This window comes from Chelonia mydas, chromosome 3, assembly GCF_015237465.2.
Source record: "Chelonia mydas isolate rCheMyd1 chromosome 3, rCheMyd1.pri.v2, whole genome shotgun sequence".
Lineage (NCBI taxonomy): Eukaryota > Metazoa > Chordata > Testudines > Cheloniidae > Chelonia > Chelonia mydas.
Window position 1 is genome coordinate 138,366,108 of NC_057851.1, and position 15,451 is coordinate 138,381,558.

The following is a 15,451-nucleotide window of genomic DNA, read 5'->3' on the forward strand; positions in this document are numbered from 1 at the left end:
ACTATACACATCCGGAATGAAACTGCTGATCTGTAAGAAAACTAACTTTGGAAATATTATTGATTGTAAATTGTGTGCCAAGTGTGCACAGAACATTATTTCCTTAATTTTGGGAATATACCAAAGTGGAATGCCCTGAATATTGGTATATCAGAGATGAAGACTTTTCTAACTATCTCTCAGCAAATTCTTTACATGGGTTTGATCTCTTGCTCAGTGTGAACAATGCTCAATATTTTTGCTGCAAAAATAACTCCCTCACTCTTTCAATTTGTGAGCTGCATGATGGCTTATAACAAATTAAAATTTTGCTTCTGAAGTAAATTCAGGTGCTCTGGATATGGGCAGTGTTACAAGGAATGAAAACAGGCTGAAATTCTGTGAGCAAAGGGTAATGCTAAACATCAATATATTACATTGTGTGGATGTGTCTGTCTGCTATGTGGTAAGTTCTTTGTCCAGTCTTTAACTTTTTCAGTAATGATCTGGAAGAAGGGGTACAAAGTGTGCTGTGTAAATTCACAGATGGTACTAATTTGAGGTGTGTTGCAAGTAGCATTACAAACAAAAATAATTAAAAGGCATCTGCAGAGGAGAAATGTGCAGAAAAGAGCATCATCTTGGAAAAATTCAAGTTTAATATGTCAGAGAGAAAATAATCTGAATCACACTTACTCAGTAAGAGGTAGACAAATACTGAGAGAGACCCGAGGATGGTAGTGGATAGTCTATTAGGTATGAGCTTTGAGTGAGCGGTTACAGCCAAAAAAGCCAGTTTGATTTGGAGCTGTATACAGAGGCGTCACAGTATGGACAAGAAGGTAGTAATTCCTCTTGCATTGTTCTGAGACCCATGCCTAGGATGTTACGTTCAGTTCTAGGTACTTCAGTAACAGGAAGATATAAACAAATGGGAAGGAATTCAGGGAAAAACAATAAAACTTAGTAACTGGAGGTTATTAGTTTAATATTTCTTCTTAAACAGTTTATTTCGCTAACTATAGTGGGGACATGATCACTGTCTACAAATACTAAAAGGTGTAAACACTAGAGAGACAGAAAAATTATTTGGGTTGGTTCAAGAACTTAAAATTAATAGTAATGGAAAATTTAGCCCAGTACTGAGGAAGAACCTTCCAGTGGTGAGATTTGTCTTTAAAATATTGTCATAACCATACAGCTAAGGGTAGCCTAGAATTCCTCCTTACTTGTAAGCGGTTAAGAAGCTCAAATAACCTGGTTGGCACCTGACTAAAAGGACCAATGGGGAAAGAAGATACTTTCAAATCTTGGGAGGGGGGAAAGGCTTTGTTTTGTGTTTTCTCTTGGGAAGCAGAGAAGCATCAGGTCAGAAAACTCCTTCTCCTATAACCCATCCTAAAAGTCTCTCATATTACAAAAATTGTAAGTAAAAGCCGGGCAAGGCATGTTAGATTATCTTTTGTTCTGCTTGTGAATTTTTCCTTTGCTGGAGGGTTTATTCCTGTTTTTTGTAACTTTGAAATGAAGGCTAGAGGAGGTTCTGCTGTGTTTTTGAATCTTTTGTTACCCTGTAAAGTTATTTTCCATCCTGATTTTACAGAGGTGGTTTTTACCTTTTTTTTTTTTTTTTTAAATAAAATCCGTCTTTTAAGAACCTGACTGATTTCTCTCTTGTCCTAAGACCCAGGGGTTTGGGACTGTGGTCACTTTGTAACCAACTGGTTAGGATAGTATTCTCAAGCCTCCCCAGGAAAGGGGGTGTAAAGACTTGGGGGGATATTTTGGGGGAATAGGAACTCCAAGTGGTCCTTTCCCTGATTCTTTGTTAAATCACTTGGTGGTGGCAGCATATCCTCCAAGGGCAAAGACTTTGTGCCTTGGGGAAGTTTTAACCTAAGCTGGTAGAAATAAGCTTAGGGGGTCTTTCATGCGGGTCCCTACATCTGTACCCTAGAGTTCAGAGTGAGGAGGGAACCCTGACAATAGTCTTCAAAGGAAAGTGGTGGAAACCATTATATGTATTCTTTTAACATGGTGCTTTAGACAGTGATCAGTAAGACTGTAAGATTAGCAAGGGAGTGGAGGTAGTAATACGTCATGCATTATGTTAAAAAGTAAATCTTTACTGTGATACAGTACAAGTACCTCACTGCAGAAGGAAATACTGTGATAAAACCAATACTTTGGAACAATATTTGATTCCTTTTTTAATGGTGTCTCCTGATCGTTCCTATATTGTAACAGAGAGGATTGGGTCATAACTAAAACCCAAATCAAAAACCTCAGAACACTGGAGAAGTTTGGATCCAGATCTGAAATTTACAACTTGGATCCACCACTAACGTGTGATACAATATGTGAACAAATGAAAATCTGTATAATAGTATAATCCGTGCAATTTTTTCATTAATAAATTTAATCCAAATAACGAGTGTGTGAACATTTTTAAAATATATGAAGAGCGAAGCAGTATGTTTTTATATAATGTGGCTCTCATATGTAGACTGATTTCTGAAGTGTCTGCAATATTAGTATCTGAATCCTAGAATAGCTTACTTGTCTTAGTCTCAGTAAAAGGATTGGCTTCTTCAGGATTCTGGAGCAGGTTAGACTTTGCCTCCTCACTATTTTATAGAGTGACAATAGTGCACTAACTTTCCTCATTCAAAATTAAACTTTTCTTCAAGTTAGTGTACTGTTGATCTAACTTCCAGTTGTCAAACCATGCACTTCTGGATGTTGAACACCTTTACAGACTTTTTAGCAGTGAGCCATTGGGTGCCATGAGAGTCATTGGACATGGTTGGCCCCAGTAAATCAAACTGAAATGGATTGTTTTTCCATTAGTAGCGGTAACTACTGTCCATCATACAGTTGGTCTTAGACTCAAGAGAATCGGTAATACCAATGCTTGAGTCCTGAGGAAGACAGGCCATTGAGGTTATGCCACCATCTTTGGCCTTACAGCCTAAAATAATTTCCATTTAACAAACTAAAGTGTTAAGATTTTTTAACTTCACCCTATTTAAAAGCATGCAACTTTATTAAAAAGGAATATAAGTAAAACAAATGGATTAAAGGGGGAACCTTCTCAGTGCAGTAAAAGAACAATGGAAAACCTTTGCTTATCAACTCCTATTTGCATGTTTCTCTGTTGCCCTCTAGTTCCCCTTCAAAAGAATTTTGAGGGCGCAAAGAGACTAAACTTTAGCTTCTTTTTCTTATAGGAACTTCAGTGGAAAAATATATTGCATTTGGAGTTGTGATAACCTTATTGTAGTCTGAATGATGCTGGGTTTTGGGGAAAGTTGATGGTGCCCCTTGTAAGTACAGTACATCCTTTGATCTTTTATGTCGTGAGGTTGTCTCTGATATAAGGGATTGTATTGGCTACAGCTCCACTATAACTCGTTAGCTTTCCTCATAAAACATACACCAGCGGCTTGGTCCACAGTCCAAATGTAGACAGAACTTCCACCAAATTCTAGGAAATCCTTGCTAGCCTAAAGATTGCCGGACTGGGTCCAAAGTGTAACTGAAGTCTTACGGAAACGTTCAAATTAAGGATGTATTCTGAAAGTTAAGCTACATTTTAATCTATAAAATATTTAGTTTGTAATAGTTGATTATCCTAATATCAGTCTCCTCCTTTTTTATTTTAGTTTGATAACGTGCCTAATAAGCTACTGGGTAATGATGAAGAAGCCCAGCCCAGCCTATTCTTTTGGGTAAGCACTAATAATTAAGGCCCTACTTAACTTGTGATATTGCAGAAATTGCAGATTCTGCAATATTAGGTTTCCATCGCAGTTTTGACAGCAGGAGCCCTGCTGTGTGCGGGGCTGACAGTAGGATCCCCAACTGCCCGAGAGCTCCTGCTCTCACCCCAGGCCTCTGCTCTGACCGCTGGGCAGCTGCTGACAGCAGAAGATTGAGTAAAAGTAATAATGGACTTTATTTTTAGTAATAAAGTCCATTATTACGTTTCTGCAATTTTCCATGGCTTGTCCACAATTCAGCTACAATTTTTTGATAATCCCACAATTCAAGTAGGGCCTTACTAATAATACAGTACTAATTATTTCATGTGCCATGAAAAATACATGTAAGTACATTAGCTGTGTATCTAGAAAGTTCCCATTTATAAAAATCTGTATGTGTGTATGCATGCTAAAATGTCTTCATAATTAGTGAGCATTTTTGACTCCATTCCCATTAATTTATTGCACTGTATTTGTTCAATAATGTCTAGTTTGCCCATTGTTGTGGTACATAGGCACACTGAATGTCAAATAAACATCTGTAGTATCTCATAAATCAAGGAGACACAGGTATTCAGAATCTAAAGTAAAATGTCCTAGGATAGGGATGGAGAGAGAGGTAAATTGCTTAATTCTATGGTGGGGATTATAGTGAGAATTTCCTGTGGACCTCTGATCAGTTAACTATCCATTTGATATGGATTGTTGGCCTAAAGAAACTTGAAAATAATTACTCCTCCCTAAAATTCTGATTCATCTTCTATCTGCCCTACTGGAAAGAATTAGAGGTGGAAGGTTGTCTGCTTGCTCCCCACAGATCAAAATGAAAACCCTGTTAATAGGTTGTCCAGTGTTCTTAACTTATTTCTCAAATTTCAGGTTTGAAAGATTTGAAGTACTAGCAGTATTTGCTTCCACAGTTCTGGCACAACTTGGAGCTCTTTTCATACTCAAAGAGAGGTAGGAATGTGTACTGTTTCTGTTGAGATTTACATCTGAATTCTAACATGAGAAGGTACTCCACTCCAGCTTGAGTAAAGCTCAGACGTTTTTAAAGTATTGTAAAAGAAGGATAGTCATTAGAAAAAGCTCCAGATTTCTTAAAGACAGAATCATTTGACAGCAACAGGTAATGTTATATTAGCTTATGTTGCCGATTTGTACTGATTACTATATACGTGGACTACAGGAAAATTGTAAATGTGATTAAAGGAAAAACTTAAATGGTCCTACTGATTGCATATTCCAGATACTCTATTAAGGATTTAATAAGCAAGACAGTACGTCTTCTCATATAGTTTGATCACTGAGATAAATGAAGCAATGGTGAAAATACATAATTTTGTGCAATTATTTAACTTCAGTATTTTCAAGTGTTCATCTGTTAAATAGCACCATATTTATGATCTTAAAGCAATTTTATCATAGAAGTGGTAGTTAATTTATGGGTTTGTCTATTTTTTATTTTTTTTATTTTAAGCTCCTATTTTATCAATCCATCCAAATTTTCTCCATATTGATACTTGACCTACAAACAGTTAGTTCCAGGTACAAAATTTATTTTAGTCTATTTTTTGCAGTTTATTTTTGATTAATAAGTTAGTTGAGCACATCAGAGAGAAATAATAGTTTGTTAGTTTCAAGTGCTTAGCTTTAAAACTGTTTTTAGAAGCCATTAAAATTATGATTTTTTTACATCTGTAAATCGCCTATAATGCCTGCACACCAACTGTGTGTTTTCTTTTAAATGCCTACAGCTGTATTAACAACCTAACAGTGCCACTGATCTTGTGAATCATTGGCACCGTGCCATGGATTGATCTTTGATAAAGAGGCAGTGTCACAGCCATGTAAGGTCTCCAGATGTAACACTGAATTTGCTTGCCTATGAGTTTACATGTTGAGAGTGTTTTCAGAACTGTTACATTCCTATTGGCTTTAGTGGAATTGGTGGCAGCTGAGCACCTCTTTATATGGGGATGGTATTTCCAATTCAGGTTTAGTTTCTCTCCACTAAAACTTGTTTTAAACTATTGTCACCTTTTCACACATTCATTTGATGTTGAAGAGGGACCCTTTAATGGTCTTTTTGGCAGGATTAAATTTTTAGATTTTTAGACTACCCTTAGTAGCCGGATGCCCAGCATAACCTTGAGTTTCTCCTGTGATGGCAATTGCACCTCATCTGGGACAGTATGTTCTCTTGCCTTACTTGTATATTAGTGTTTTCTAATACTTATCCCAGATTTTCTCTGCTACAGTTGAAGATTAATTCTTTGTTACTACTCATTGACTGAGGAGAATAACTGATCTATGTCCTCATTATAACATCCTTTTTATTTAGAGGGTTACTCTGTCTTCCTTGTTTGTCCTTTCTCCAGTGGTAAATTATACCGTTTCAATTTGGTGCCAAGCATATTGGAATAATTACTTCATGTGTTGTCATAAAAATGACATACTTATCCATACATCTCAATACAGCATTTGCCATTTTTGCAACGTTGTTGAAGCATTTAATTTGGCATCCTGTATCCCATTTGTTATGTTTATTTGTGGGTTTAGGTGCCTGGAAATGAAAATATATTTTAAAAACTAACTATATAAAGGAAATAATTTAATAAAAACAACTAAAATTGACAATTTATTTCTTGTAGTACAGAACGGTTTCTGGAACAACCTGAAATACACACGTAAGATTGGATTTTTATATATGAAACTATAATTTTTTGTCAGTTTACTTCTGTTTCTAATTCTTTATCTAGTACAAAGTAAGAGTGACTTGGCTTATCTAGTATTAAACTGTTTTCAGTACATCGAAGTTATTACCACAGGGCTCGCATGCAGTTTGGAACACAGAAATATCAATCTATGGTGTGCAATTACAAATTAGTCTACATGAGCCCATAAATAGATAGTTGAAGAGCAGTTACGTATTTGTTCCCTGTAACTTAGTGCTTCTATTAATTATTTTTAGGGCTGTCAATCGCAGTTAACTCACGCGATTAACTCAAAAATTAATCACAATTAAAAAAAATTAACTGCCATTAATCACAGTTTTAATCACACTGTTAAACAATAGAATACCAATTGAAATTTATTCAATATTTTTGGATGTTTTTCTACATTTTCAAATATATTGATTTAAATTACAACACAGAACACAGTGTACACTGCTCACTTTATATTATTTTTTATTACAAATAATTGCACTGTAAAAATTATAAACAAAAGAAATAGTATTTTTCAGTTCACCTCATACAAGTACTGTAGTGCAGTCTCTTTTTATCATTAAAGTGCAACTTACAAAAGTAGATTTTTTGTTTGTTTGTTACATAACTGCACTCAAAAAACAAAACAATGCAAAACTTTAGAGCCTACAAGTCCACTCAGTCCTACTTTTTATTCAGCCAATCGCTAAGACAAACGTGTTTGTTTACATTTACGGGAGATAATGCTGCCCAATTCTTATTTACAGTGTCACCAGAAAGTGGGAACAGGCCTTTGCATGGGACTTTTGTAGCTGACATTGCAAGGTATTTACATGCCAGATATACTAAACACTCGTATGCCCCTTCATGCTTCGGCCACCATTCCTCAGGACATGATTTCATGCTGATGACGCTCGTTTAAAAAAAATGCATTAATTAAATTTGTGACTGAAGTCCTTGGGCAAGAATTGAATATCTTCGGCTCTGTTTTACCCGCATTCTGCCATATGTTTCACGTTTTAGTAGTCTCGGATGATGACTCAGCACATGTTGTTCATTTTAAGAAGACTTTTGCTGAAGATTTGACAAAATGCAAAGAAGGTACCAATGTGAGATAGGTACAGCACTTGACCCAAGGTTTAAGAATCCGAAGTGCCTTCCAAAATCTGAGAGGGATGAGGTGTGGAGAATGCTTTCAGAAGCCTTAAAAGAGCAACACTCCGATGCAGAAACTACAGAATCCTAACCACCAAAAAAAAAAAAAAAAATCAACCTTCTGCTGGTGGCATCTGACTCAGATGCTGAAAATGAACATGCGTCAGTGTGCAGTGCTTTGGATTGTGATCAAGCAGAACCTGACATCAGCATGGATGCATGTCCTCTGGAATGGTGGGTGAAGCATGAAGGGACATATGCATCTTTAATGCATCTGGCATGTAAATAGCTTGCGACACCGGCTGCAACAGTGCGATGTGAACACCTGTTCTCACTTTCAGGTGACGTGAGCAAGAAGCAAGCAGCATTATCTCCTGCAAATGTAAACAAACTTGTTTGTCTGAGTGATTGGCTGAACAAGAAATAGGACTAAGTGGATTTGTAGGCTCTGAAGTTTTACATTGGTTTATTTTTGAATGCAGTTATTTTTTGTACATAATTCTACATTTGTAATTTCAACTGTCATTATAGAGATTGCACTACAGTACTTGTATTATTAGGTGAATTGAAAAATACAATTTTTTTTGGCTTTTACAGTGCAAATATTTGTAATCAAACAAATATAAAGTGGGCACTGTACACTTTGTATTCTGTGTTGTAATTGAAATCAGTATATTTGAAAATGTAGAAAACATCCAAAAATATTTAAATAAATGGTATTCTGTTATTTAACAGAGCAGTTAATTGTGATTAATTATTTTAATGGCATGATTAGTTTTTTAAATCGCTTGACAGCCCTAATTATTTTTATATTTTTATTTATTAAAATTTCTGTTTTGAGGTTGTACAGTTAATTGAGAATTGAATTAAACCTGATCTTACCACAAATAACATTTTTCAATATTGTGTATTTTAAAATGATTGAATGCTGTTGGTTATTAAATATTCAACTGGAATTTATCATAATGGAGGATGTTCAGAAGTGTTTCATTGATGGCAGTTTAACTTTGTAACATCACAGGTGGATACTGTGAAAAACAAAGATTAATCTTTTTTTCCTCTCTTTAGGGGGCGATTGTTGGTTGGTACTTTCGTGGCTCTCTTTTTCAACTTGTTTACAATGCTTTCCATTCGGAATAAGCCTTTTGCTTATGTGTCTGAAGGTATGTGTTGAATGAACTGTGACAAGAATTAAGGAAAGGCAATGAATGTTAACTGTTTTCTTCAAATATATTTTTTGTTAGATAAGAAAAACAATTGCCATGTATGTCATTTCTAATAGTTCCATATATCTAATTAAAAGGTTTTGCATTTGAGGTGGTCTCCTCATTTGTCATGTACAAAGTCCATAGGACACACAGAGAGTAGTACGCTGTCATCAATATGGTAAATTGAGTATAATTTCAGATGTAGCTACTGCTTTGATGTATTTAAAACAGATGTAAGAAGCACTTTTTCACACAACTCTGTCAACCTGTGGAACTTGTTGCCAGGGGATGTTGTGAAGGCCAAAAGTATAACTGGGTTCAAAAAAAAATTAGATAAGTTCATGGAGGATAGGTCCATCAAAGGCTATTAGCCAAAATGGTTAGGGATGCAATCCCATGGTCTAGGTGTCCCTAAACCTCTGACTGCCAGAAGATGGGACTGGACAGCAGGGGATGGATCACTAGATAATTGTCCTGTTCTGTTTTTTTCCCCTCTGAAGTTTCTGGCATTGGCCACTGTCAGAAGACAGGATACTGGGCTAGATGGAACATTGATCTGTCCAAGTGTGGCCTTTCTATGTTAAGAAACAGACGAGTTTCTTCTTCTGTTGTAGCTCTTTTATTCAACCAGTAAAACTTTAATGTGGGTAATCTTACAATGATACAGACAGACTTGTACAAATATTTAAAGTTTTGTTAATTAAAAACCACCTTCTTTTTACAACTTACTCCTTGGAGTTTTTACTCTTTGTATAGTAAAATCACAATCATTCTCACTAATTGAGCATTATGGATATTTGCAAATTGAATGAATGCATAACTTTTTAAAAAGTCTGTTGCATCACAAAATATATTTGTTCTGATTAGTTGTAGTTTAAATTATTTATAATATTTCATATGTAATGCACTAATGTAGAAAAGCAGAGTGAATTGAGCAGGGAGCCAGGAACTCCTAAATTCTAACCCTGACTTCCATGTTGAAGCGCAACCATTCTGTACCACATTTTCTATGTCAGTAAAGTGGGGGTGGTAATAATTACTTTATAAGGGCTTTGTGAGGATTAATTAATTGTAGTGGTCCCCTTCGTAAATGTAAAGAGTTGTCAGTGCTTATTACTGTTTTTAATTTGTGTTGTATATTTTGAAAGTAAACTTCTTAATCTGAGACTCATTACAGCTGTCGTCTTAGAGAAGGGATGAGATCTACATTTTTCAGGAAAATTAATTGAGTTTTGTAGACTAGCTTCAAAGTGAGAATTAGCAAAGTTCTACATTACCTTCATGATTTGCTTTTGACCAGCTCCCTCACAAGGAGCTAGAAAGGAAAATAATTAATTTTATGTGGCAAAGAACCAGAAACCTGTGATGAATTTAAACAAAAATTTAAAAAATTATGTGATAAGACACAGTCATAGTAAATGGTTCTTCGTTATAACAAAGAGAGAGTATTCCTAGGTCTGTGTGAGGATATAGAGGAAGCTGTAGGCAAGGAGATGGTGAAATGTGCTGATAATAATCATTTAAGCTAGTGAAAACTAAGGAGGATTGTGGAAAAACTCGAGAGACTTGGTCAAATGGTGTTGGGTATCTAGGTGGAAGATGATTAACTGGGATCAAGGCAAGGTACTGAAAAACTCTAAATTTCTCTTGTGTAACTGCACCTCTTCGCCCCCCTCCCCCCTTACACTAGGGCTGCCAATTTTGATTGGATGTATTCCTGGAAATTTAATAACATGATGTAATCTTTAATTAAAGATCAATCTTCAATTCTTGGAGACTCCAGGCCAATCCTGGAGGGTTGGCAACCCTAGAGTAAGGGGGGTATGAGGTAAAAAGTTTGTGGACCATTGTTTTAGGTTATAACCCTGTCATCTGAGTAGGGGTCAGAGAGGAATTTTGGCCACCAAATTTGAGCATTGCTGAATTGATTAGCTGCCCTGTGTGAGGCCTTCAGCATATATTGGGTATTGGCTACTGTTGGAGGCAGTATATAGGCACTGATCTGATCCACTGTACTAATTCCTATGTGCCCGTATGCATACAACAAATGTTACTGTCTGAGCCTCAGTTAGGATGGTGTATTAATTTTATTTATTCAATTTGTTTAGGAGAGCTGAATTAAATGGCTGAAAGGTGGTGGTTTTTCCCCCCACATCTAGTTCACATGTTGTGTTTGAGAGTGGATAATGCTGTAGCTGCCTGTATTTACAAAAATTTCCTTTCAACGTAGTCACAGGGCCAGACTGTGCTCCCTTTCCTCATGTTGGTGAGCAGCTACTTGCATGAATAGTCCCATTGATGTCAATAGGACTACTCATGTCTGCAGAAAATCACAAGTGTGTGTGTGTGGGGGGGGGTTTACAAGTAGTGTGCTCCCATAGAGAGCTCAAGTTCATATGCATTTAGACGTTAACGAAGACAATATTTTCTTTAAAAATAAACAGTGAAATCTGCAGTTGCACTTGAAATTAATCCAATTCAGATGTTGCACGACAAAAGGTTTCCAATCAACCACAGGCCAGAAAATGTTCTCCTTTCTCAAGTGATATTTGAAACTCACTGATCATTGTGATCTAATGTTAAGATGGATTATTCACTCATATTTTACTACTTCCTTACATTATTTTTTAAAAACACACCTTAAGATGAATTGTTGTTATGATTATAACTGGTACCTTTGTGTTTTTGTGAAGCTGCTAGTACGAGTTGGCTTCAGGAGCATGTTGCAGATCTTAGCAGAAGGTAAGGCTTCATGATATTTTTTCATAATAGCTAATACTTAAGTCAATATTAGTCATTATGTCATGCCAAATTATTTTTTTACTGCATCACATAGTATAGGGCACTCTGACCAGTCATTGAGGCATAAGCTTGGTATTAAAACATTTCTGCTCTCTCTCTCTTGCTCAGCAAATCTGAGTAAAATTCCTCAAATGAGTGAAGATAATTCTATCTGCAGCAAAGCCAGTCTGAACTGCATTTCCTAGCAGCTGCTAGGGCTGCCTCACAGCTCAAAATGCTTAATTTAAACATAAGAATTTTATGGGGATGTCTCACTTAGTCCAGCAGGAAGATGGGGGTCTCTAAAAAGACCAGGAATAGAGACAGATGCACATTGTTTCTCTCTCAGGTTTTTTCCTTTTATTTTCTTTGTGTCCCAAGCATCACAGATTTTTTTTTTTTTACCCCCATTGGCTGCAGAGCCACAACAAGGTCTCTCTTCCAAGAACTGAAACATTGATTGTCATGTTTTTTGGCTGTTAACCCTTTTAGTATGTATGTTTGGACACTGAATGCCAAATAATACAGATAATTTGCAAATAGCCTTTGCCAGATATTTAAAATGTTTATATTTTGAGCCTTACACATCCCTGTGTGTATTTTATGCTGTCAGCACTACAAATACAGTAAAAAGTTCTATCTAAAAATAAGGTAATGGAGTATGTTAAACCATATTACATAACACTTTAGACATGCTGCAAACCCTACCTGTTCCCTAAAGCATTTCAGGAGTGAGATGGGCAATATGATATAAGGTGTAGTAGAAGGAGCAAAAAAAGCACAAGTTACTGAAATCATAAAGAGCTTGATCCTTCAATGAGCTAAACAGTCTGGTCCTGATCCTGCAGTACACGTAAGCGCATCTTGAACCTGCATGCATAGTACCTTATTGGACCAAACCCTTAATGGTGCAAGTTAGATGAGACAAGATGAAAGGGACTCTGTGTAGCAAGGAGCAGGACTGTGAAGGTCACATCTCAATGTGTGAATGTGGCAAAGAATCAATAGTTTCTAAGTTGCATAAATAAAAAGTTACAAATGTAAAGAAAAATAATGGTATCACTGTACAAGGGCCGTGGAAGAGCAACCCTAGGACTACTGTGTAGAGAATTGGAGGGGGTTAATGTCTAAAAAATTTAGATAGAGAAGACAATGAGGTTGATTTATTGTATGTCAACCCAGTATTATGAGGAACAGCATAGAAAGCAGTCTTTAAAAAAGATTGGAAAATGTGATTTTCAGATATTTAAAGGGGCTTCCGGAACAAGGGTCTAGGACACACAGTCAGATCTGCTAACAAAAAGGGCATAACACTTGATCGCAGTTTAAATTTGTGGAAACATTTTCTGAAAGACTGATTACTCTAGTATACTTTACTGTAATTTTGTCTTCTGTTTTTCCTTGTGAGATTAGAAACCTTTATTTAAAACTGGGAAAGAGTTTAAATATAATTCAGATTCAGAAGATAGGAATGTTCCGTGCACAAAGCACTTGATTTCAAATTGTGAGTAAGAAGAGGAGACATAAATGGCTCTAGGCCTGAAAATAATTAATCTTTGTAGCTCACAAAGAGGATCATTTAACTTCCATCAGGAAAAAAAGGCTTTTAATCCAGTCAGCAACATCATCCTATCTACGGGTCTATTGTATGTTGGAGTAGTAGGTGTAGCTTTTTAATTCTAGTTTTCCAGCACTTACCACAACAACTAGCTGACAATTGCTTTTTTCTGTTTTGTTGCAGTCTATGTGGAATCATTCCAGGGTTGAGCAGCATCTTCCTTCCACGAATGAATCCTTTTGTCTTGATTGATCTTGCTGGTGCTTTTGCTCTTTGCATTACGTATATGTTAATTGAAATTAAGTACGTATAATAATTATTGAAATAAATAAAATAAGTATTTAGGATATAATTCATGGGAAATCTCCTTTTAGGTTTGCAAGCACTGGTCATGTGGTAAGAAGTTGAAATGTCACATGTGAAATTTCAGCTTCTTACCACATGAACCAAAATTGTTGAGACACATTTGTTTTTTAAAAGGCTGTGTGTTTCAGAAACACATGCTTAGTGAATTTTTGTATGTTCGCTCTCTCTTTCTCTCTCTCTCTCTCTCTCTCTCTCTCTCTCTCTCTCTCTATACAATGGTGGCCATTTAAAAGAAAAGGCATATGGCTTGCAGATACCCTAGGAAACAAGCACGTCATTTAAAATTACCCTTTTTTGTTTCAGCAATTATTTTGCTGTAGATACAGCCTCTGCGATCGCTATTGCTTTGATGACTTTTGGTACCATGTATCCTATGAGTGTCTACAGTGGAAAAGTACTACTTCAGGTGAGACAGTGTCAGAAAATGTTTTAATTTTACTTTTTTTAAATGTACATGTTTAATGATATCCACCATTAAACATGGAAATGAAAAATGTTCACAAGAAAGAAGTGATACATGATTAAACTCTGAAGAAATTTGTAACGTGAGACAACTTTGTATCACGGAATCATAGCAATCACAGATGCAGCCTATAGTTTCGATTGAATTGTTGCTCTGTTGTTAAATACTATCAGCATTGTGAGTTTAGTAAACTATCCAGTCAAGTAATTACATTTAAAAGACTATACTACTATAAATTATAAAGGCAGCAGACTGTAGATCATAATAAAGCTAATATAGCTTTAAGATTAGGACCAAATTAGCATCTGTTTGTCTTTATTATAACATTCTTTTGATTATTTTCAGACAACCCCACCACATGTGATTGGTCAGCTAGATAAACTTATTAGAGAGGTAAGTTAGCGTATAACATGATATATGAGGTGCACAGCAAAGAAGTTCAGTACAAAGGCTGAACGTGCATAGTGAGAACCTACAGGTTTTTCAAGTGTTCCTCCCACAAAAGATAAATCTGACTGCAAATGAAAATTCTATGCTTTCACTTTGTGTGTGTGTGTAAGAAATATAAAGCTTACAATCTAAATTAGACAGTACAGTTGATATGTCTTATAGAAAGGTTCAAATTCCTAAATTGGTACAGATCTTCTTAAAAATATATTCAGTCTTTGATAAATGATCACTGAAAAGGTTTGCAACAATTTATTTTAAGAAGGCATAAAAGAGGGAGTTTCCGTTTATATTTTAACAAATAGAGGAATTGTAAGCATTCATGAAAGAGCCTGGGTGTCGGGGAAGAAACAGGTCTTGCTATATGAAGAAATTACATATTTGTAGATAGTTGGAATACATTGGATATAAATATGTATAGGAGTTTAGTGGCATCTTCAATAAAGTCCCTTATGAAAATTTAGTTGAAGGGAGAATCCACAATACAAAATGAAATATTGACAGTATCATCTACAGCTCAGCTATCTAAACCAATCTACATTTCTAAAAGACTGGAAATGTTTTCTTTAATGATGATTTACCACATATTTGTGTTTTAAATTAGGTTTCCACTTTGGATGGTGTCTTGGAGGTTAGAAATGAGCATTTCTGGACATTGGGCTTCGGTACTTTGGTATGTTTTATGCCATATTGTCTTATTCTTTAAAAAGGAAACATCTTTAATCTCTTAGCTAAATAATTATTAAATGAGATCTCTTATTATTTTAAATGGGATTTGGAAATTCAGATGCCATAAAATATAGCTTTCCCCTTTCCTGTTAAATAAAGCTTGAGGGGATTTTTTTTTTTTTAAAAAAAACACTAATTGCAGCACTTTTCTGAAAACTTAGAGTGAGGCTTGGAATCCTCTCCCCCACCCTGAACAAGATACAATTTTTGGTTATATACAGAAGCATAATGTCACAGATCCACCATAACAATCTTTTGCTAAAGAAATGCAATTACAATTTAGAGTAGTATCA

The 15,451-nt window shown here is 35.7% G+C and overlaps 1 protein-coding gene across 8 annotated transcripts in view; it reads left to right on the top strand.

The window, feature by feature from the left end:
* Positions 1-15,451, top strand: part of SLC30A6 (solute carrier family 30 member 6) — a 38,449-nt gene that overhangs the window by 20,077 nt on the left and 2,921 nt on the right. For 5 of the 8 annotated variants that reach the window (XM_007057950.4, XM_043543394.1, XM_043543395.1 and 2 more), the window contains 9 exons: positions 3,645-3,710; positions 4,623-4,703; positions 6,398-6,433; positions 8,675-8,769; positions 11,508-11,556; positions 13,337-13,456; positions 13,823-13,925; positions 14,328-14,375; positions 15,034-15,102. In XM_007057950.4, the coding sequence (XP_007058012.3) occupies positions 3,645-3,710; positions 4,623-4,703; positions 6,398-6,433; positions 8,675-8,769; positions 11,508-11,556; positions 13,337-13,456; positions 13,823-13,925; positions 14,328-14,375; positions 15,034-15,102 (667 nt within the window). Of the gene's footprint in view, positions 1-3,241; positions 3,306-3,644; positions 3,711-4,622; positions 4,704-6,397; positions 6,434-8,674; positions 8,770-11,507; positions 11,557-13,336; positions 13,457-13,822; positions 13,926-14,327; positions 14,376-15,033; positions 15,103-15,451 lie in introns of those variants that run through there. The other 3 variants (XM_027820415.3, XM_037895393.2, XM_037895394.2) reach the window with 3 other exon arrangements.